The 24,062-nt window shown below is 38.4% G+C and overlaps 2 protein-coding genes, 1 long non-coding RNA gene and 1 pseudogene across 3 annotated transcripts; all 4 read left to right on the top strand.

The window, feature by feature from the left end:
• Positions 1-7,058: 7,058 nt before the first annotated feature.
• On the top strand, positions 7,059-10,223 carry LOC126801738 (receptor-like cytoplasmic kinase 176; annotated as a pseudogene).
• A 645-nt stretch (positions 10,224-10,868) lies between these two features.
• On the top strand, positions 10,869-14,406 carry LOC126801737 (serine/threonine-protein phosphatase PP1 isozyme 4). Its single transcript, XM_050529185.1, has 4 exons — positions 10,869-11,217; positions 11,912-12,471; positions 12,561-12,783; positions 14,029-14,406. The coding sequence occupies exons 1-3, from the start codon at positions 11,016-11,018 to the stop codon at positions 12,747-12,749; spliced, it is 951 nt and encodes a 316-aa protein (XP_050385142.1). The 5' UTR covers positions 10,869-11,015; the 3' UTR covers positions 12,750-12,783; positions 14,029-14,406.
• A 792-nt stretch (positions 14,407-15,198) lies between these two features.
• Positions 15,199-19,515, top strand: LOC126802034 (protein NEDD1). The gene is made up of 10 exons (XM_050529561.1): positions 15,199-15,531; positions 15,698-15,810; positions 15,878-16,138; positions 16,251-16,355; positions 16,623-16,688; positions 16,852-17,073; positions 17,203-17,769; positions 17,899-18,498; positions 18,689-18,865; positions 18,945-19,515. Exons 1-10 carry the CDS (start codon positions 15,375-15,377, stop codon positions 19,050-19,052), a joined length of 2,376 nt encoding a protein of 791 aa, XP_050385518.1. The 5' UTR covers positions 15,199-15,374; the 3' UTR covers positions 19,053-19,515.
• A 2,121-nt stretch (positions 19,516-21,636) lies between these two features.
• On the top strand, positions 21,637-22,778 carry LOC126803128 (uncharacterized). The gene is made up of 3 exons (XR_007673060.1): positions 21,637-21,930; positions 22,084-22,362; positions 22,559-22,778. It is a non-coding gene; the product is annotated as an uncharacterized LOC126803128 (long non-coding RNA).
• Positions 22,779-24,062: the final 1,284 nt, after the last annotated feature.

Genomic DNA, 24,062 nt, shown 5'->3' with positions numbered 1-24,062 from the left:
GAAGTCATGAAAAACGCTAAAACAAATCTCAATAAATCGAAATCGTTTTAATGTCACAGTGGATCATTACTGAGTTCACAATACAACTCAGACAAAACAATTATTACAAACCAAATTTATAATTCAACATTACATCAAATGGAAATGTAATAATCCTCACAAATTCTCATACAAATCCACAATAAATCCTCACTACAAGATGGAAAATGAACGACTTTGAATCTTCAGAGTTGTCCTTCGATTTCCACTAATCGACACATGCGGAATTATCCCCTAGACCATCGGATACGTGCACCGGGATTGTAAACACAAACCCGGTAATCTTTACAGCTCGTATGATTAAAAACATCAATAAACTCGCATATCACCATATACAAAAATTCTCAAAAACATCAATTACAAATGCATTCATGAGTCAATGGACGGCCCATCTAGTTGTCCATAAATATGAAAATGAAAGTGCTCATGAGAAATTGGGCAACCCATCTGTTTACCCAAATGCATTTATAACACGGGTACTCATGAGCGCTGGTACACCTCTGTTACCCCTCATATAGTACACCGCCGACATTGGACAACCTCCTGCTACCAAACATCCAAAATATGAGTACTCATGAGCCGATAACCCATATGTTACCTCACATGCAATACTCCGGCAGATAGACTAGAGCTCTAAATGTATCGTAACTTTCGCCCGACCAAAGGCTAGGTTCCGACATGCCAAAACGTCCGAAGATTGGTCCGAAAACATAAACACATCCGAAGACAAAAACTCGTCCGAAGACATCAATCACGTCCGAAGACAAAACTCGTCTGAAGACATCAATCACGTCCGAAGACAAAAACTTGTCCGAAGACAAACACGTTTTAACAAAACTCAATGTGAAAACCACGTACAATAATCATCGTCTCATATTGTACAATTAAATCGACATGCTCAATATATAATCTCATCATCAAAATGAATATATTCACAACGAAATCATGACAGTAAATAATATAGCAAACTATATATATGTACCTATTTACCATTAATACAAATATATATATTCCACTATATCAAATACATGTCATATTTCATTCTTTAAACTTTTGCATAATCTTGAATCTCCGCAAGGGTAGATTCGAAAATAAGTGAGATTTTAATCACCTTATAATCTCGAGCGTAATTCCACAATTTCTTAAAGTAATTCCTTTCCTTGATTTATCGATCACCTTGAAAAGATAAGAAAATAATTTAGAATCGTTTCGTAAACCTTAAATGCTGAAACAATAATAATAAATTACTGTTCAGTAATTTCTGGTTTTACGAAATTACTATTCACTGAGTTACTTTTTACGTATTTACTATTAACGTATTTCTGTACAAATACACATCAATTACGTATCTTTGTACATATACATACTGTTTACGTATTTTTGTACATATGAATACTATTCAAATGTAAATACTGTCTCAGTAAATATTAATTACTGATTACCCTTCCGACATTACTTTTTACATTTACTGAAAGTAATTTACATTTATATTTACTGTATGTAAAATAAATTTACATTTACAGTACGTAAATCACCTTTTATATTCACCGTCATAAAAATAAATTTTTACAATTTACTGTTTGAAAACACTATTCACGCGCTACTCATTGTGGCAGCGCATGGAGCCCACGCGCCTAGCCTAAGGCCGGCGCGTAGCACGCCACCGCCGCCCCTAATCTCCTCATTTCTTCCTCCTCTTCCTCCCCACGGCCTCACGCCGCCTCCTACCTCCTCCACGCACCCACACGCGCCGCCTAAGGCGGCGGCATCTCCCCCAAATCCCTCCTCCTCTGATCTCCTCTAATTCGAATCAAACAACCACAAAATCACATTAAAGCATCATAACAACCAACCTAGGCTACCCTCACCTCAAATGAGCTTTTGGACCGTCGAATCGTCGCCGGAGAGCTTGAGATGCTGTCGGAGAAATCGCAGAATCTTGACGTCGTTGGTAGAGCTCCGGCGCGGTGTAAGAGGGTGCGTCGACCTCGGGGTCGACTGAGGAGGGCCGCGCGGTGCTTCCTGGGCTGGCGGTGCGTGACACAGACGACCGGTGATGGAGATCGCCGGCGTTGACAGTGAAGGAGAGAGAGAGAGAGAGCTCTGGGGTAAGAGAGCAGAGGGAGGGAGGCGCGGGTTTGGGGGAGAAGTGGGTTTCCAAAAATGGAAACCCTATTTCTGATAAGTTTCCTTTTATACCCTTTTTAAAATCGGAACTAACTTCCGTCATTAATAACTTTCACGTGCGACTTCTGATTTGAATGCGTGATGCGTCCATGAACTCGTATCAACGAGCTCTACGACTTTCATGAATGAAGTTTTCACAAACGAGCGACGGAATAAAAGTTGATATTCACGTCGTGAAAACGTAACGTTTTTCTAAATAAACATTCCGAGAACGTTTCTGTTCTTGTTTCGTAATGTCGCAAACAACCAAATTTCATTTTAAATGAATTTCACAATTTTATAGAAATTAAATCAAACCAAACATCGTTATGAAAAATCGGGTTATTACATGAACTAAATAGTTCAATTAAACTCATAATAGAACGAAAATGTGAGCTCCATCGAGTAGGACATGCTCGTTGCAAAGTGCAAAGTTGGTTACCACCACTACTTGTTTGAAGTTTCCCACAAGTTACCAAATTAGCAATTTCCTCCATTCTCATCTCTTTTAATGATGAATGCCTCTTAGCAGAAGAATCAACAAAATTCACAATTAAGCTCAAAATTTGAAAGAATTGCCAAATCTCTTTAACACCTTGAGCTGTAGCATTTAAAGCCAACTGTAAACGGTGAGCAAAACAATGCACAAATATGCATAAGGGCACTCTTCAAGAAATAATACTTGCAACTCGTTATAAATCCCTCTCATATTACTAGCACCATCATATCCTTGGTCCCTCATGTCTCTCACTTGAAGATTGTACATAGTAAGTACTTTCGAGATCTCATTTTTAAGGGTTTGTGAGGTAGTACTCGGAACACTCACAATCTTAAAAAATCATTCTCGAATCAAGCCTTGAGAATCAACAAATCTCAAAATGATTGCCATTTGTTCTTTATGAGATGTGTCTATAGCTTCATCAACAAGAATACAATACTTGGAGCTCCCAACTTCATCACGGATCTTGTCCCTTACTTTATCACCAAGAATATTGAGGATTTGCTTTTGAATTGAGGGACTAGTGTACTTGACAGCTACAAGGGCATTTTCTAAGACAACTCTCTTAACATCCACACTCATCCTTGAAAATGATTTTATTACTTCTTGAAAATATCAACGATTAAAAGAGTTTTTAGATTCATCATGGCCTCTAAAAGGAGCTCATTGATTAGCAAGCAATCTAACACTCTCTATGGAAGCCGTAAGCCTCAACCGATTGTCTTCAACATTCTTTATTGTCCTTGTCTCAAGAACTCTTTCAATATGATCATCCGAGTTCCTCAACATATCCCATTTTTGCATTGCAACCATATGTGAAGATGTGATGCTTCCGACATGCTTTAACAACATATTATTATCAGCATAAACCTTGTTCCAACTTTGACCTCCTTCAACAGTAAATGCATGATTGCCAGAATCTTTAGTGTAAAAAAGAAAGCAATGAAAGCAGTATGCTCTATCAACAACAATCGAGTACTCAAGCCATATGTAGGTCTTGAACCAAGAATACTGAAATTTACGTTGTTGACTCCCAAATTTGGTCATTGGAAATGCTACATTAGGTTGAAAAGGCCCCAATGCAATATAAGCTTTTCGAACTCTATCATGCTCATCTACTGGTCATTCCCATATTAGACAACGTAATCCCGGATCACATTGAAGAGCATTGGTCATATTTAGTGGCTCTAAAGATTGAGAGTTGGGCAATGAAGGTTTTGTTTGAGGTTCTGGTTCATCATCAGAAATTGGAAAAGTTATGGATGGATTAGAATTCAGATTCGAACCTCCAGACTCAGTTCTTGAAAATCATGAAGTAATTTTTCTAGCCTCATCATTGGCCTTATTTTGACGCTTCTGTTTTGGTTTTGAGTTTTCTGACATTATATGTACTTAATCTAATAACCTATAATCAGTGAACAACAAACCTAAATTAAACAATAACCAACATATTGACATACATAACCAAACAATTTGGTTCAACACAAGTGACATAACAATTCAAAACCCTAAAATTTTATTCAGCAATAAACAATTCATATATCAAGTTCATTAGATGAAGAAAACATAATGAATTCAAGAATGATTACCTCCAAGTATATGTAATCGAGGGTAGATGGAAAACAAATGCAGAAACCCCAAATCACAAAATCCCCAATTTAATCATGACATCCAGTGCTCACTGGAGGAGTGGATGCTGTGTATAACTGGTTGGTGAAGTAAGTTCAATCCCAAGGTCCCAAAAGCGTGATCAATTATTTTAATTTAGGAATTATGTGTTTTTTAAGATTATGGGAAACAAAGAACTGAAAGAAGGGAAAGAAGACAGAGAGGAGAGGAAGAACACAAAGAAAAAAAGAAGAAAAAAGGTTGTTGTGTGTGAAATTGGAGATGTTGGTGTGAGAGAGGATTGAGTGTGGGTGGGTGTAGGTGTAGGTGTAGGTGTGAGTGATGAGATTGAGTGTGGGAGAGAGTAGGGAATGCTCTAATTAAAAAATAAAATAATTAATACTATTTTTTTCTGATTGGATTGGGGATGCTTGAGCATCCCCTCCTTACATAGAGGATCTGCCTTTGCCCTATAGGTTTGGCTAGACTTGGAGCTAAAGTCGGGAGTTGCCTTGACATAGCGGATGTTCTGGCCGGGCAATTGTGTGGCGGCGCTGTTCAATATTTAAGCTCTCATTGGGCTGGGCTGGAGTGTGGGCTTTTGGGCCCGGGCCTTGGTTCATGCATACAAATGGTCATGTTTGGATTCGTATGTTGCCTATTGCTATACTTGCATTAGTCGTAAAATAAGCAGATTTTTTCTTTCTTTATTGTGAGCTTATTACTAAAGAATTGTTCTCTACCGCATATTAGTTTTGAGTTTCGACTCATGATCTCTTGTTTGTTGCTATGTCACAATGAAGGGGTATGTACTAGCTATTCATGCCTTAAAAAAATTATGATATATAACTTATTAGTTTGCTGTCAAATAAAAAAGAGGTTGAGATTATTCACCATGTTCTATTACTTTTAAGCTTGATAAGTTCCTTCCTTGAGTGGCCAATACCATTTATAAATCTCAAGATATTCTTCTACCCAGAAAATTTATATTCCACTATTCGTACCTGTTTTGATAAGGCAACAGAGTAATCGATGCTTTTTATGTAGTTGGCTGCAACAGGTTTCCTGAGCCAAAGTTGGTTTTGTATTAGGAAACTGTCCTATATTATTCCTAGCTAGATTTAAAGAATGTTGTATGTTAATAAAGACTAAATTTGTTAGCCACCCATATACTTCTTTAACTTGTTTAATTAGCGTTGAGATATATTGCCTAAGGCTACCTTTTCCTTTTAGAGGAGAAAGCTTTCATGTGTCCTGTTTAAACACATGGCTAAGGTTCCCCAACTCCCTTAAAATTCCATGTAAAGTTCAGATTCTTTTGCACATTTTGCAGACAAATCTAGCTATTTGAAGCATTTTGCCTCACACTTAATTTTAACCTCTTTGCCTTTTCCTTAGTATCCAATTAACATGCACTATAATGACTATATATCTTAACACGCATTCTAGCAAACATGTTTGCCCCAAATTAAGGTAAATTCGATCATTAACCGATCGATTACTGTAATGGAGTTTGCCTGTCTACTGGGAATCTGGAATTTGCTTTCTAATGTCAATGCCCTTTTGGAGTGATATCATCTACAGTTCTACACCGTAGATGGATCTCCGAAAGTTGAAACTCTTACCATAAGCAAAGTGAACATCAGCCTACAAATTAACAATTGGATGTCTCAATCTGACGACTAAATCTGCATAAGGGAATATAAGCTAAAGCCTGTAGGCTGTACATCATGACGTGCGCTATAGAGACAGCCGTCTGCCTTCAAAGGCTTATTACTAGGTTGCTTTCTTCTTTATTAGCAGCCAGAAAATATGCTACGGCGTATCATACAGTTATTCTGAGCTTAAGATAGTTCATTTTATTATAACCTCTTTTTTTCTGTGTGTTGGGAGGAGTTGTGAATAAGAAGCTTGCAGTTGATGATGTAGAGATGCTAATTAAGATTCTAGTATAGGCCGGCCATTACCTCTGTCTCAAGCCACATGATGGCACATTGACACCGATCTCTATACAAAACTTTGAAGCAGATCGAGATGCCTTTCCCTTTTAAGTGAGATAATTTAGAGTATGCTACATGATGCAAAGAGGAATCCATTTAGGAACATGATCGAGTAATCAACTCTATTTTCTGCTGCAACTTTGACACTTTTTTACAACTTATAACTATCACTCCTGCAAATTTGAGACTTGTTTATCAATGATGAATTGATGATATACGGGCTTTGGACGATCCATCATTTGTCCAGTTTAGACTTATGCGAGTAAGAAACCGATAAATGCTTGACTGCAAATTTACCATAATGGTGATTTTGTTACCTGAGTGACAAATTTCACATTGAACTTTACTCCCCAAATGTAGCAGACATATATTGACTTTAGTCTTCCCTAAGTTTCGCTGTGGAACTTGGGATGATGACAGATGTTGTGTTTCAGATTAGTTTCAAGAGGCAAAATGGTCAAATATTTCATATATAATATGCAACCCTCTAAGGCACTAATCTTACGTTTGATTAAAGAATGACTACACACTTTGAATTAGTTGATGAAGTCAATGTCCACTTGGGAGAATTAGCTGTGATATTCAACGACTAGTACTTACTTAATTTGAAAAGGATGATAAAATATGTCTACTACTTTCTCCCCCATTTCCTAAATCTCTCTCTTGTTGTAGCTGCATCCCTTTCCCTTGATTTGATCATTTCTGTGTGTAACGTGTTCTATGTACTCTGTTGGTCAATCTGTAGTTCTACTCGTGCATTCAGAGCTGGGTTTTATTAATTTCGTCCTAACTGTTTGGTTGGTTTCTCAGTTCCTTGCTTACTATATCATTGAATTACAGATTACTGCAACATACTTCAAGAACAGCTTGGCAGTAACTTGGTACGTAACTCGATTAAGTTTTCCTGCTTCTGCAATGGTAACTTATAGAGATGTAAACTCCGGGACTGATTTAAAGGGTTTATCTCTGTACAATTGCATAATGCATATATTCATGGTTTAAATTTGAGTTGGTTTCAGTTGCTAAACTATGAGTGGTGGAGTTCACAACAACCTGAAGGGGCTTCCAGTTGGTGACTCAGAAAGTACTAGTACTGAAGGTGAGAGCCCCCCCCCCAAAAAAAATCATGTTACTTATTAGTGGATATTCTGTTATCTTATGAAGTTGGCTTTTCTGTGCTATAAAGGTTAGAACTTTCAACCAAATGCACTGCATGATTTGGCCAAATTTAGTATAGATTTGCATGAATGGTGTTGATCATGCTCTCCATATGATTAGTTAAACTAATTTTTCTGATAATCAAAAGGACAGAACTTTCATGCTGATCGAACTAATTGATGCAGCAACATTAAGGTCATTTTAAGCAGATAGTTTTCTGTTCTCTTAAAGCTGAATAACTTGAAAGTTTGAAACACTGGATTCAGAAATTTAGTACATTTTTTTGCTCAAATTTACTTGTTGGTGCATCTAACTGAGATAGGAAATCTACATTCAATAGAAATTCTTATAAGAACATTTGCAATCAAATATAAAGTTTGGTATGTGAGATTGCAAGGTTCTACAACCATATTTTTGGGATTATATGTCTAGGATTGAATATGAATAGCAAGAGTATGATACAAGCCGCCTAACATCTGCCTAAGCACCGCCTAGAGGCTTCATTTCCCCCGTCTAGACGCTTATGTGTTCGCCTAAATCTTGGTTGATTATCGTTGGCTTGTGTTTTAGAAAATATATTTATATCTTGGGACAGGAGGTGGTGGTACATTGCAGTATTTCAGCGTAAAGATCTTCTGCTATGACGAACTGAAAAAGGCCACTAGGAACTTCCGTTATGCCACTGCTGTGGGTTTTGGTAGTTCTAATACAGTATTCAAGGGGTGTATTGATGAGCATTCACTCAAAGCCACCAAGCCTGGTACCGGCATACCCATTGCCATAAAAATGCCTAACCAGAAAGAGACGTTCCGGCTGCAGGATCGCGGGAAATGGTTGGTGAGTATTGCTTCTTCCATTCATCAGTTCATGAACAAATATAGTTTCCCATGTGTTGTTGATCAGCTATTCATATTGTACCTAGAATACTGTGTTCATTTCAGTCTAGTATAGAACAACAAGGCTGAATTTCATTTGCTGAAAGTGCTCCTCAAGGGATAGATGATTATGTATATATAGTGGGAAAGGCCTAAATATTGTTCTCAGTATTTGATTGTTGCTTCCTTTGATGTGTCATTTTAATTTCATAAAGTTTTTAATTGACTTCTTGGGACCTCCTGATCTATGCAGACAAAATTCAACTTCCTCGGACAGCTTATTCATCCAAATCTTGTAAAAGTGATTGGTTACTGTTTAGAGAAAAATATAGGACTCTTGGTGTACGAATTTATGCGTCGAGGCAGCTTGGGAGTACATCTACATACAAGTGAGTTAAAAACTGCCTCACTCTATACTTCTATAGTCTGTACTTCTATAACCATAATTATAAGGACCTTTTGGTTTTCTGTATGAAATATATTAACTTTAGGGACTTCAATGTTGTTGGAATAGGGGATTCACGTCACAACCGCTTTCATGGAACCTTCGCATGAAGATTGCGCTTAGTGCTGCTAAGGGTCTAGCATTTCTTCACAGTGACAAAGCAAGCATGATATACGGGGACTTCAAACCTTCTAATATTCTTCTTGATTCAGTATGTGAAACATCTAAGCTGTCATACTTTACAGCTTTTAGTAGAGAGTTTTAGATTTACTGACATGAGATATTTGCATTGCAAAAATTAATAATAGAACTATGAAGCAAAACTCTGTGGTTATAGTTTGGTAAAGGATGATGAGCTTGAAGGTTATAGAAGGCTCAGATGCCACGGCACCGACTGCTCTCTGGATTCATCTTATGCAGCTCCTGAGTATCTTATGGACACACAGAGAGGAGAATATGAGTAGATTTGAAAGCAGCGATGATGATGAAAATGGTATCTTTTTTCTCATCACAAAGTCACAAACTCACTTTTACCTTGCAAATAACTGTAGGCATAAGTGCATAATGTAACTGCTACTGATATCTAACTCCTATCTTCACTTAGGACTTGATTTATTCCCAAGTATTTTTCTGTCTCATCTCCATTTCTATTCACCATCAAATCTCCTGCAGCCACTCTAAATCAAAGTCTTTTTAACTCTGCCTCCATTTACACCACCTTCACTATTGCAGTTTCCAATTGGCATGATCATACATATAGTCTCATCTAACATTGGTTCATTTCCTTTTCCTTTGAAGATGACTTTTGCCACTTGACTCCAAAAAGCGACGTGTACAGTTTTGGGATTGTTCTGCTCGAAATGATATCCGGTAGAGAAGCTCTCGACAATAAGAAGCCAATGGAAGAACGCAAGTTAGTGCAATGGGCCAAGCCTTATCTTACCAGAAGAAAAGTTGTCAAAATTATTGATGATCGTATTGAAGGCCAGTACTGCAGAGGTGGAGCTATTAGAGCAGCTAAGCTTGTAGCTCAATGTTTATCAATAGATACCAACCGAAGGCCAAACATGGATGATGTGGCAAAAGCACTAGAGCAGCTTCAAGAATGCAATGACGATAAGGAAGGATTGGGAATTTGTGAAGGTGAACATTCCTGCAGAAATCACAGAAGTAAGTACCAATCTGGAAGGCGATGCAGCAACTGCTTCTCATTCGGCGCAAACTGTTTCCGGCAGCCATGCATAAGAGATTGATATATGCCTCCTTCGTCTTCAGTGTTCCTCACTAGTACATCGTGTAACACACAAAACTATTAAGGGTCTCCTCCTTATTTAGGCAAGAATTTCGTTTTTTTTTTCGATAGGAAGGCAAGAATTTCGTTGTTCGAATGATGGTACGCAAGACATCGAAAATGTATGTTTCAATAGAATTTTCATTTTGTACTTTTGCAGTACTTCATAGTAATCGAGATTTAGATAGCATCGAATGAATGAACATCAATGCACATAAATAAATGATCTTCTACTACAACTTCGTCTTTTTGTAACTCTCGAGATCTAATTCTTTAAATTTCATAAAATTTATACTATCTGCATGATATTACTTAACTTTCATCTAGCACGATGATCTCTTATTACTAACATGACCTTAAGCATGGAAGTACCCATCTCTCCCCGACTATGTGACATTGTGACCCGAACCTAACAACACGGCCTCAGCCATCATCAACACACCTGTGTTCCACCTCGGCAGTTGGCACACTCCTCTCTTAGCCTGATCGGACAACCCTAAATCACCCCAACATCGCCGTTTCATTGACCCCATTATTTTCCAGCATTTATAGGCACCTCCGTCACATAGAAGTAGCAGCTGTCTTGACCCTTTCCTAGTTTCCTCCATCCAAACAAAAACACCCTTTCATTTTTCAAATTCGTATTTTAAATTTCCCAAAATTAAAAAAACATAGCACAAATAAATATAAAATAGTGTAACAAAAAACAAAAATATAAAATGGGAAATATAAACCCCACCAAACACCAAAAAAAGCCTCAAAGCCCAAAAGCGAAGAGAGCCTCCACAAAACAGCTCATGTAGTCCCAAAAAAAAAAACCCAATTCCGTCAGACTCTTCTTCTTCTTCTCTCTCCTCCCTCTCTGGTTTTCTAGGGTTTCTTCCTTTCAATCGGAGCCGTCCGGCGAGGTAAGGGATCTGAGAATCGGAATCCAATGGCGGCGCAGGGGCAGGGAGCGATGGACCCTGCCGTGCTCGACGACATAATCCGACGGCTCACGGAGGTCCGATTGGCGAGGCCGGGGAAGCAGGTTCAGCTATCGGAGTCGGAGATCAAACAGCTCTGTGTTGCTTCCCGGGAAATCTTTCTTCAGCAGCCTAATTTGCTCGAGCTTGAAGCTCCTATCAAAATTTGCGGTACGTTGGAGTTGTTACAGAGTTGGATTACATTGATGGAGCTGTATATGTTTTTGTGTTTTGCCTTGGTTTTTTGTTTGGTGAAGAATTTGATTTGAAATTTCAGTCTTTTATTGATTTTGATGGTGATTTTGTGTATTGATGGAGCTGGTTGTGGTTGATGTTATAGTTAAATGAAGACTAGTATGTGTTTGTTTGATTTCTGTTTCGGAGTTTTGAATTTGATTGAGAACAGAGAAGCTTTGAGAAACGATGATTTATGTGGAGCTGCATTTATGTCGCCCGTGGTGTTTGCTTCGTGTCATCTTGGTTAAAAACTCCTGATGTGCATAATTGTGTGTTGTATTGTTGTTTGAAAGTTAGGGCGGATATCTAATGCCACGGGGAAAATGAAGATTTATTTTAATTTTAAATCATACATCATGGGGGAAAGGCTGATGGCCAGGTGATTATGGGCTTTGCAAGTTAAAATCATTAGGTATCGACATCTGGTTTCTTTACTTTTGAGGGGCCAAATTACCTGCGGCTTTGAGAATCGGTGATATTTAGGAAGGGATTATCAGATGCTCATGCACACAAAAGCTTCTTTGGCTGTTATGGAAGTGATTATTGTAACTGTTCTGTTAAATTCGTTGTTGGAGTGATCTTATATTTCTGGACTGCATACTGACATGTAGTTTCTTTATTATATCAGGTGACATTCATGGGCAATATAGTGACCTATTAAGGCTCTTTGAGTATGGGGGCTTTCCACCTAGTGCAAATTATCTGTTTTTAGGTGACTATGTGGATCGTGGCAAGCAGAGTTTAGAAACAATATGCCTCCTGCTTGCATACAAAATCAAGTATCCAGAGAACTTTTTTCTTCTCAGAGGGAATCATGAATGTGCTTCTATTAATCGCATATATGGTTTCTATGATGAGTGCAAGCGCCGGTTTAATGTCAGACTATGGAAATCCTTTACCGACAGCTTTAACTGCCTTCCTGTGGCAGCTCTTATAGATGACAAAATATTATGTATGCATGGTGGTCTTTCCCCTGATTTGACAAATTTGGATCAGATCAGGAATTTACCTCGTCCAACTGCTATTCCTGATACCGGCTTGCTTTGCGATTTGCTCTGGTCAGATCCTGGCAGAGATGTTAAGGGATGGGGAATGAATGATAGAGGAGTCTCTTATACATTTGGCCCTGATAAGGTGGCAGAATTTTTAATGAAGCATGATTTGGACCTTGTTTGTCGTGCTCATCAGGTTATTGCCTTTTCTTTTATTCATTTGCATCTTTTCAATGTGTTAACTTATGCTACTTGTGTTAGATACTGAACTGTTTATTGGTTTAGGTTGTGGAAGATGGTTATGAATTCTTTGCCGACAGACAACTTGTTACAATTTTTTCAGCCCCCAACTATTGTGGTGAGTTTGACAATGCTGGTGCCATGATGAGTGTAGATGAGAACTTAATGTGCTCTTTCCAGATACTTAAGCCAGCAGAGAAAAAAACTAAGTTCATGATGTCAACAAAAATGTGATGATTGCAATATCACTGCTCCAGTCTTGATCCAGGTCAGCTTATTGTTGTCGCAAATCTGTTCCCTATTGCATTCATCATGTTCATGTGTTTCTCATGTTGAAGCCCATGGGTTTACAAGTCTTGTCTGTATGTTCAAAAGTTTTGTGTCTGTGTTATGCTGCCTATTATTTTGTAGCTCTTTTCATTTCGTACATTTGGAAAAATGCATGTGTATGCCTAACTGCATATATCTATGTTATTATAGTATTTTCTTTTGTGATTCTTTGTATTTTTTAAAGAAGGTTGTGGAGTTGGTCTTTATATAAAGTTCAGTTGATCTTTTATACTGTCCAGTACAATTTTAGTGTATTTTTCATCATTTTCTTGTTGTGCCTTTGATACATCATTTTAGTTAACTTATGGTCAAAAAACAATTTCTGAGATATATATGTAATTTTTCTACAATGAACTCTGAAAAGAAAATTTCAAAAATTACATTTACTCAGTTCGTATATCACAATATTGAGCCATTGAGGGTTCATTTTAATCCACTTCAGCCAATTTTTTAGAGACATAGTTACTAAATGTTTTTTTTTTTTGCTTTCAATGGTTTAAAGATGTGTTGAGGCTGTGAAAGAGAAAGAAAATGATTGATCTTCTGGTGTCTGGAACTGTTTAGTTGGCATTCTTTGAACTCATGTTAATGTCATTGTAGCTGCTCAGTTCATGCTACACTGTTTATATCCTTACAGTGGCTGGTTATTTTGGCCTGAACATATTTCTTCCCGTTTTTAATTTCGAATATAAGAAGTTAGTGATGTAACTTTATCTTGCCAGCTATCTTTCTTTCGTGCTCGTAATTTAAAAAGATATCCTTAACGAATTGGCAAGGGTAAAGGTTAGAAAATTAAAGTTGCTACTATGACAAATTCATTACACTCAAGATGTAGCCAGCAAGAATACTTGATGTCTTACTTATCGGTGCTGTTTATTGGCTTCATAATTCTGTCAATGGATCAGTGCTTATCTCATAAATGTAACGGAAACCCCCTGATTTTTTATTTTTTTCCTGTGGATGGCCAATTGGCCCAATCTCATACCAAAAGTGTAGAACTGTTTCTTCAAAGCCATCTTATGGAAAGATCATTGTATTTCTGGTGTATGCACCCAATTTGTGTCAAACCCTTACCAACTTTAGTCAGTAATTCACTATGCCAAATGTCTTCATGTCGCATAGTCGTCTTTTTGTGCTACATTATAGAAGTTCTGCATGCTATTTATCTGTTTATCTTTTGCAGGCTATTTTCTTTCTCATTTTTTCTTGGGCAAATTGGCGGACAATCAAGGTTGCTAACTCCTGGTCCCCAATGATGGGAAGGGGCAAATAGATTTTGGATGCTGGAGCAAATAGTGTGGATCCGTGAGGGGCAGAAGAATTCCAATATTTCCTCGTTCACTTTTCTCTGAAATGCTTATTCTGCAATATTTGTGTACATATATTTGGTCTGGAAACTCATTGTTGTGCTTTCCGTTGAGGCCAACATAAACGGCATCATTTCAAGTCTCCGGTTTTCTCAGACTACTAGCTTTAACTTATTGATTGAATTTAACTCTCTGTATTCGTGCCTTAGGCTTATTTTGATTACAAAAAGTGGTCAACTGTTATCAATGTTGCATCTAAATATTGTGGTCTCTGCATTATGTTACTAGCTTCTATAAGGCATTTGAGAGAGAACATCGTATCTGTTAGCCTGTTTATTCCCTGTGTCGTGTCAATTTTGATGCCAAGTCCTAACCGTGCTTATGAAATTTTGGAAGTCTTTAATTTCTTCTCTTCTTTGTATTGTTCTCTCGCCTTTCCGGTCATCATTAATAGGAGATATTTGCAAATCGAATGCATAGATGCACACGATCAGATATCTGACTGTAAAATTCATGCTCAAATCACAATTAGATGTAAATCTAAGGGTAGAAAATAAAATAACTCAATTTTAAAAAAATTCTCCTCATTTTTGGATTTTTATTTAATGGTGGTTGAATATGAATTTCACGGTCACCTACTGATCATGTGAACATGATTGTGTATAGATATGACTTGAATTAATTTTTGTGCCCACCATTCATGGAATGTCGGAATTTATCACAAGCGATTACGGAATCGGAATAATTGACCGACTATTTTCATAGTTACCGGACTAAATACCGAGACATCCTAATATTCTTCTATTGCTTTGCGATAGACTATTTTCTTTGAATGCTGACGTTTTTTTTTGCCATGGTGAGCAACTCAGATGCTACTACTAGTCACAAGTGTTTTTCATGTGCCAAAGTTACAATTTCACACAAAGCTCTTTCTTTTTTTTTTGAAAACCTTTCCCACAAAGCTCTAGTTCTTGATTTTGTGAAATATGGCTTGGACGCATTTTAAAATTTTAGCCCTCGTAGGGTTTGGTATTTCTAGAGAAAACCCAAAATTCAAATACAAACTTTTTAGAAACCAAAACCCTTCCTTTTCATTTCGCAATTCAATTCTCTTTCATCTCCACTCTCAAATTCCCCACAACTCTGTAGCCACTGAATTTCCCGGCCAATCGGAGCCGGATACCTTCCTATTAAAGTAACGAGAATCCGAATCGGAGCGGCTATGAACATAGTCGATCCGTCGGTTACTTTACTCGCCGCGAGCGGCGGCGACACCGTGAAGCTCTTCGACGTCTCCGTCAAGTCCGGCGATCCATGCGTCTCCAGCTACATTCCTTCTCCCGGCTGCCACGTCAACTCCGTCAAGTGGAACCACACCAGTTAGTCACTCACGCTCTCTCTCTCTCTCTGAGTTGTTATTCTGATTTTGATGAACTCCGAATACGGTTATAGATTTCGCTGCGTTTAGTTTGGAATTTCGAAACTGCTTTATAGATGATTAGTTTTTAGGTGAAATTATTGAGAATGTGGATTGTGATTTTGCAGATTTGGTTGTGGTGAGCGCCGGAGACGATAAGAAGATATCGCTGTGGCATAAGAACGGGCAGAGCTTGGGAACTATTCCGGTGGCTGGAACCGACAGCGGCGACAACATTGAGGTAATTTCGTTGCAGAATTGAAGTAGATATGGTGTGATATATATGCTGATTGAAATGTTTTATGCAGGAGACTATATCGGCGCTGAGCTTCAGCAACAAGGTTTCGAGGTATATATGTTCTGGTGGGAGCGGTCAGGTTGTGAGGATATGGGATTTGCAGAGGAAGAGATGTATCAAATGGCTGAGGGGACACTCGAGTACGATCACTGGCGCAGCGTACAATTGCAAGGATGAGCACTTGGCTTCCATTAGTCTTGGCGGGGATCTTATAGTCCACAACCTGGCATCCGGTACGAGAACAACTGAATTCAAGGACCCTAATAAGCAGGTTGTTTTCTGGTTGTGTCTGGCGGATATTTTTGGCTGTGCGTGTGTGGTGTTTGTGGTTTTGAGACTATGGATTGCATGCTAATTGTTTGTTTGCTGGCTTTCAAGACCAGGTACTAAGAGTGCTTGATTATTCCCGGATTAGCCGACACCTTTTGGTGACTGCAGGTGATGATGGCTCTGTGCATCTGTGGGACACAACCGGTCGTAGCCCAAAGGTTTGCACTTGGTTACTGAACATCTCTGTGTGTTAGTGAACTCCCTATACATATTTGTGAAATGGGCTTCTTCTTCTGCTTCTCCTTCTTATATTGTCTTTTGAAAAGAGTTGTAAATTAATTTTTTTTATTAAATTGTCTTTTCAATTCTGCCTCATTAAATCTAGATGTAGTCAGACTCCTAGTTGAAATGTGCCCTTTACTCAATTCTCGTGTTATGTGTTTGGAAATGTAACTGTTTTTTTTTGTTTTTTTTCAAACTTGCAGATTTCTTGGCTGAAGCAGCATTCTGCACCAACTGCTGGTATCAGTTTCTCACCGTCAAATGACAAGGTGGTATACGTAAATAATAACTTGGAATATTTTGATTCATTACGGTTATAAGAATAGACGGTTGTTTTACCACTTGCTGTGAAGTAGCAAGTTTTGTAGTCTGAGTGTATGGAAAGATATTGGTTATGCTTTCTTATATTCAAAATGCCTTTTTTCTTGACAGATGTTTGCTAGTGTTGGGCTTGATAAAAAGTTGTATACATACGACTCAGGTTCTAGAAGACATTCATCTTGCATCTCCTATGAGGCACCTTTCTCTGCATTAGCATTTAGAGATGATGGCTGGGTACTGGCAGCTGGAACAAGTAGTGGTCGTGTTGTGTTTTATGATGTCCGTGGTAAACCAGAGCCTTTCACTGTTCTTCGTGCTTATAATAGTTCAGAGGTAAATAACTCTCCCTCTCTCTCTCTCTCTCTCTCTCTATATATATATATATATATATATATATATATATATATATATATATATTCTTTTCTACTTGAGTTGATTGTACTAATCAGTTACACTTTTCAGGCTGTCACAAGTCTATGCTGGCAAAGGTCAAAACCTGTCATCGTAAATGAAAGTAGTTGTTCTGTAGAGACAACACTGTTAGGAGATGCTGTTGAAGATTCAATCCTTATGCCTGATCCACTTCCTTCTGCGACTTCATCCAACCTTTCTCTATCTATGGCAGTATCTAATTCTCGGAATCCAGGCCGTTCAAATCTATCTGCCGATACATTTTCAGTTACAGCAACTGGCAGTGGATTAGCGTCAACCACACTCAATGTTTCTACTGCAGAGGATACACCACATCGTGGCCATTTATGGCCACGTGGATTGCCAACATTGCATGCTCCTCGATCTACTTTTAACTTCAAAGATGATATGGAGGTATTTTCCCCTCTTGTGGATGTTCATCCTATCACAACTTCACTTGACAAGGTGTGGGATGATCATGACAGATTAAAGAAGGATAGTGTAGATAAGAAGCTTTCATCACTAGTGTTTTCCTCGTCCGGTAGGAGGTTCACTTCAGAGGATGTGTTAAGTGATCATCCAATATCTGATTGGAAGACTAGCACAGCTTCAAAACAGGTGTCACATCCCTTCAACTCCAGTAAATCCAGATGAATGCCAAATGTTAATATTTATCTTTTGAATTTGATTACTCCAAGTTGTGCGCATAAGTTTCTTACATGATGGTTACATTATTCCTTGGTGCAGGATGACAGCAAATCTTCGTTTTCTTGGTTAGAATCAACCCCTGCTCCGCATTCCAAGAGTGAAGACTCATCCATCACCCCTCCAGAAGCTTGGGGCGGTGAGAGATTTTCTGATAAGTATACCAACCCGCTTCAGCCAACCATTATGCCTTCTCGCTTCGGGATGTCAGCTCAGACAACGGGATCACTTATATCTGGTTTACCAGATACGTCCTTGTCAACAAATCAGACAAGTATTAGCTCTACAAGCTTAAACTATGCAAATATGCGCATTAAAGATTTGTCTTTCAATCAGGAGAATCCCATGGCATTTCCTGAACACATCAACTCCAGTACCATGCCTATCTCCCCTGGTAGCAAAGGAATTGCGGGTCAGTCTAACCTTGATTCACCAACATCATCATTGACCTTCCATCGGAGGTTCTCTACTTATGCAGAGAGGATAGGCACTACATCTTCCTTCAGCGACCGAACATCCCTTGCAGTGGGTTCACCAAAAACAAAGAAAACGGGAGCTGAAATGAGAGAATTGTTAACTAGCTTTGTGTCAAAGTCAGATACATCAACTGGCACAGAGTCGGGGATTCTTCCAGCAATGAACGTAAGATTTCTTTGATTTATTACATAAGTTATTGCTTCATTGTGCATGCGAATAGGCTTTTATAAGAACATTAGAAAGAGAAAGAACAGTGATGGGATTCACTACGAGGAGCCACTAAGAAGTTCTAATATGTTGGCTTTGTTCTGCCATTTTAGATTATTTATTACACTGAATGATAATACTTCTACAGGGAGGAACCTCACAACTGCAGAAGGTTCCTCAACAAGATGCGCAGCAGGGCAATTCCTTTACATTTCAAATTTTCCAACGTACTCTAGAAGAGACTCTTGATTCCTTTCAGAAATCAGTACATGAAGATATGAGGAACCTTCATATAGAAATTTTACGACAATTCCACATGCAAGAGGTATTCATCTGCTGTTGCTTTGGCTTTCCCCTTCTTGTTTTCCGTTTTTTCCTCATTCATTTTCTGGAATAATTTACAGACGGATATGTCAATGGTAATGAGTAAAATTCTGGCGAACCAAGCTGAGCTAATGGAAGAAGTTAAATCTCTGCGGAAAGAAAACCAGCAACTCCGGCAACTTCTTTGAGCCCTGTGAAGACTGTATACACTGTTTCCTGTGGATTAGAGTATCCTTTGTTTGTGTTTTATAATTCTCTCTTGTTTAATGGGCTTCTGAATATTTTGGGGTTGGGCTTGTTTCTTTTCTAGTTTAGGGTTTCAACTACAGCAATGACACATTTGGCATATTGTACATTATAATGGAACATCATGATTTCATGATGATCAACCAGCCAAACGTGCCATTGCTGCATTTTTCTGGCCACTAATCAAAATTATGATTTGAACATGAATAGCATATGGTTGGCTGTAGGTTAAATCTTTGTGTGCAATTTTATGAAATTAGATTAGCAAGTATGTCCTGTATTCCAGCTTCAAAGAAGAGGAAGACCCCTGTGCTAGAGTCTGAATGATACAGGTGTATCCTATCCTCCATAGGAATTAGTTGATTTCATTTCCAACCTAGTTAGGGAATTAGTTTCCAGGTTAGTTAAGGAGTCTAAGTCTATATACAAAGATGGTTAGCTGAGTTCTAAGCATAGAGATGTTTTAGCTGAGTTCTAGGACAGAGAGTGAAACAGAAACACAAATCTGTTTAGAGGTATTGTGAGGGAAAGTTGTAATCTTCTGCACGATATCGAATATAAGAATATTTTCTTCACAGCATTGTTCTCGTCTTTTTTCTTTATTGCTATTGGTAATTTCGCGACCAATAGTACTTGCATGGTGATTTGTATCACTGAACTATGTTCTTCCTATCCAAAGGTTTACCAGCTCGTTGTTATTTACTTAATTTGCCAACTGTGGCTCTTTCCTTAGAATGCTTACATCTTTTGCAGAAAGTCCAGTGCTCTTTTGCAAGAGAAGCAATTAGTTAGTTCCTTTGAATATGATACAAATTGCCCATCTCAATTGAGAACCTTTTTTTTTTTTTTTTTGGAAAAAACTTTCAACTATGGTTAAAGGAACAAAAAGCTGAATGACAAAATGAACGGAGTGAGTATATATGTACTGAAGTGTTTTGGCACCAACCGCAGCTATTTAGTGATGTGTCCTTGATTGATATTAGTAGATTCTTTTTCTTACAACATTCTTGTAATTCGACTTCTATTCTATTCATGTTGTTGTAGTGTATGTAGGTGCTCTAAATCTATTCTAATGTTGGTACTTTGGATGAGATTAGCTTTAGCTTATGAAAGTATTTTATTTGATCGAACATATGTAGGAAATGCTACAAACATGAGAATCGTTATTAATCGATTCCCATAAGCCATTCCGGCCTATCCTTGATACAAGAAATTGCACTAAGAGCAAACTTAGCAACATAATGATCGGTCCCTCACCAGATGCATACATGTGCTTATGAAAGTAGATTTAAGCTTTTTATAAGCACAAAACTAGTTTCATTCACACAAAAATTACGTACTTTTAAGTGCACCTGCTTATTTGTTAATCACAACTTACCGTTGCTAATTATTGACTAAATTCTTTCTTCGATGAAGTAATTCTTGACTAGTCGGTGATAGGATCCAACTGGTGTGAAACTCCCGAGCCAAAATGGCTCCTACAAGACAAAGATAAAATTCATATAACACAGGAGCATGGGTTCTCTGAATCGTTTCATTGATTAATTGCATCACGGCGCTTAACCCTAAAACAAATCAAGGTCGAAAATATTAATTTAACCTTGACAGCATTGGGGTCGGAATAGATGCTGTGCTATAAGAAGTGCAGTTAACGGTGCAGAGAGAGCACGCCATTTCTATAGAAAGTTGGTTCATTACTTGATATCTCCCTCTTTTCCATTTCCATTCCTTGATCAGACTTTGAAGTAAGAACATGGCTGAAGCACTGGTGAACGTTCTTCTTGAGCGTCTGGCTACGATCGCCTTTAACAAGGTCGGAGAAGAATTCAATCTGGTCACTGGTGTTGAGAAAGAAGTCAAGTGCCTCACCCGCAATCTGGAAGCCATTAGAGCTGTGCTGGAGGATGCAGAGCAGAGGCAAGTTACGGAGGCCACCGTCAGACATTGGCTGAGTGAACTGACTGAAGTTTCATTCGACATGGACGACGTGTTGGATGAGTGGCTCACTGAAGTTCTCAAGCGCCAGATGGAGAGACAAGAACAACAAGGTGAAAATGCTTAATGTTGCTGCTACTAGGAAGAAGGTATGCTTCCCCTGCCTTTCTTCTTGCTTTTGTTTCGGCCAAGTCAATCACTTAATGCTTCGTCGTGATATTGCTGTGAGGATCAAAGAGCTAAATGAAAGAATAGCTTTGATTGATAAGGCAAAACAAAGTTTCACATTTCAAAACACCACAAGGGTTTCTGAACTACCTCAACGACCAAAAACCACTTCTCTTCCCAATGTTAAAACATTCGGTCGAGATAACGAAAAAAACCTCATATTTTGTCTTTCTACTACCCTATCCGACAGTCTCCGACGCTTTTCCCACTATATACTGAACTCATCCGATGGGACTTCAGCGTCGCATATCTTTGCACCTAATAATACGCTCGGAATCGCGGCGGATAAGGTCGAATTCGCGCCGAAAATGACCGAATACTGCGAAAGACAGTTATACCCCTATGCATATAAATCGGTTTTACTAAACCCCATCGACCCGCCAAGCCCAAGGCCCAACCCGCAAGTACAACGTTAAGCCAAGACTGAAGAAAGTGAAGAGAGAGAGAGAGAGCCATGGCCTCCTATCGTGTCTGGTGTCAATCGCAGCCGTCGATTCAAAATTCGACAGCTCCGGCGAGTGGCACGTCCTTCGTTCTCTCAGTTCCGGCGCTGGCAAATTAAGTTCAATATTATCGTAAGGCTGTTACAACTTACTAGTATATGCTGGCAAAGGTCAAACCGTAATCCACTTTCTTTGTGTGACTTCATCAAACCTGGTGAGCCTGATATCTTCCTACTTGCATGTTCTTATTTTGTATCACATGGTTCTCTGTAATATATCATGTATTTTTCAAATTTTTACTTCAGTCAATTCTTTTTCAATAACAGCATATTATTCCACTAATAACTTTTTTGTGTGAATTCATCAGAACTTTCTGTAAGGCTAGCAGAAAATACTGCACTTTGAGGTTATATGCGGCTTGTTTCTGCTAGTATCTTCAAGTACATACTGTCTAGGGGTATTATTCCCTCTTGGCGACACTTTGGAAGCGTATCTCATCTTCCAAACAGGGTCTGTTCCAAAATCAAAGAAAGGAAGAGCTGAAATGAGACATGTCATGTAGCTTGTTATCAAAGTCAAGTCAGATAGATCAATAGCCACAGCATCAGGGGTTCTGCTAAACCCTTTCCTCAAGGCCCAGCTACATGTATGTCTTTCATTTACAGATTTACTAGATCATTTCATATTTTGCATATGATAAAGGTGCAAGTGTGCAATTAACAAATGTGTTCATTATATTGCATAAAATATACTATTTTTGAGTAAATTAATTGTTGTAGTGTGCGTTCATGTGTTATTGGATCACAAGAGCGCTGTCTTACATGAATTCAATTCTTGTGCAGTCATTTTTGTTCAGAAAGAGTGATGGAATTCACTATGAATCTATTACAGATGTGCGCTTATTGTGCCGTCTTGGGTCTGCAATGACATCAAATTACAAGGAGGAGCCTCACATGCCCCTCAACACATTACACAGCTAGGGATATTGCATCACATTTCAGATTTTTTTTTTCAACAATGGTTTAGACCATACGGGCTATATCTAGCGGTATGCTGTACTTTCTGAAATCTGTACATGGAGATATAAGGAACCTTGGCATAGAAATCAAGCCAGTCAAACCTACTATAGGTATGCTCATTTTCTATCTCTCTTCCTTCTTCCTCCAGTTTGTTTTTGCTACCTCATTACATGTACACAGATGAATGAGGTGATGATTATAAATCTGGAAAAGCTGATAAAGAAACTTAAATCTCTGCAGAAAGAAGACCAGCAGCTTCAGCAATCAGCATCATCAGTTTTCTGGACTGGGATCCGATTGTTGTTTATTTTGCCTATCATCTGCCTGCATCTGTTTCTTTTCTCTACTTCAGTTGGGTGTGTGGTACTCTTTTTCCCTTAGTCCGGGATTTCGTCCCACTGGGTTTTAATCGGGCAAGGTTTTAATGAGGCCACTCACTAGCACTCAACAACCCCTTCAAAGATTTTATGTATTGCTTTTGTTGTTGTTGCTCTGTTCTGTTCTTCTCAATGAAGTTGCCTACACTAGCAGCTCTAAATAATCCATTCAGATTCTTAATAGATGGTGTAGAGTTTCACAATCCAGTCATGTTGCTAAACCAGCGGACCGAGTATGAATTAGAGTTGGATATCAGTTGCAATAATAATGTATATGCTCTTATACAGTCAAATGGTTATGCTTAGCAATCTTAACGAATACGAGTCACATAACCAAATTTCTTTGTATCAACTTTTTTTTTTGGCGGTATTTCTTTGTTAATATTGAGGCTACCCTCTTCAGCAAAGCTTTTGAATATAAAACTTGGAACCCCTGCAGTCGCCGACTGGTTGCCATGAAAACAAGTCGTATCCTATAATCAAGTGCCGAAGTGCCAAACTAAGTAACTAACCCTTTGAATGTTCCAGCAGGATTTTGACCCAAAGGTTCTGACGAGGCCATTCATTAGTTCCCCATCTATGTTGTGATCCTTCATAATCTTAATGAAATCCATTTTGATTGAAAATGAAAACCAGCCTTTGTGTCACAGCTTGCATTCTATCGCTTTCCAGGTTGGCTGTTCTGAACATATAAGCGACTTGATCAACTTGATTTCACCATTGTCATTGTTGAATTTCTTGTAGGAACATGACTTAGGAGAGATGTGTATGCATGGCTAACATCATTTATTCTCAACAATAAAACTGCAACAGCAATCTGTCTGTTTTATTTAATTTCACAACGGATCAGAAAATCAATAGCCTGATTGAGGACATGTGGTTGTAGCAATACAGGGATGTATAGGTGTATAAATATTAAATAGAACATACTCTGAACAAAATGCCCCATT

This window comes from Argentina anserina, chromosome 7, assembly GCF_933775445.1.
Source record: "Argentina anserina chromosome 7, drPotAnse1.1, whole genome shotgun sequence".
NCBI lineage: Eukaryota > Viridiplantae > Streptophyta > Magnoliopsida > Rosales > Rosaceae > Argentina > Argentina anserina.
The sequence above is the reverse complement of the archived record's forward strand: the minus strand, read 5'-3'. Positions and strand labels throughout refer to the sequence as shown.

What these genes read in the sequence shown, in the direction of transcription:
- LOC126801737 (XM_050529185.1), top strand. Translation starts at nt 11,016, where the DNA reads ATGGCGGCGCAGGGGCAGGGAGCGATGGACCCTGCCGTGCTCGACGAC. An exon ending in AGCTCCTATCAAAATTTGCG is followed by an intron (nt 11,218 to 11,911) that starts GTACGTTGGAGT and finishes TTATTATATCAG; the next exon opens with GTGACATTCATGGGCAATAT. An exon ending in TTGTTTGTCGTGCTCATCAG is followed by an intron (nt 12,472 to 12,560) that starts GTTATTGCCTTT and finishes TTATTGGTTTAG; the next exon opens with GTTGTGGAAGATGGTTATGA.
- LOC126802034 (XM_050529561.1), top strand. Translation starts at nt 15,375, where the DNA reads ATGAACATAGTCGATCCGTCGGTTACTTTACTCGCCGCGAGCGGCGGC. An exon ending in TCAAGGACCCTAATAAGCAG is followed by an intron (nt 16,139 to 16,250) that starts GTTGTTTTCTGG and finishes TTTCAAGACCAG; the next exon opens with GTACTAAGAGTGCTTGATTA. An exon ending in GACAATTCCACATGCAAGAG is followed by an intron (nt 18,866 to 18,944) that starts GTATTCATCTGC and finishes AATAATTTACAG; the next exon opens with ACGGATATGTCAATGGTAAT.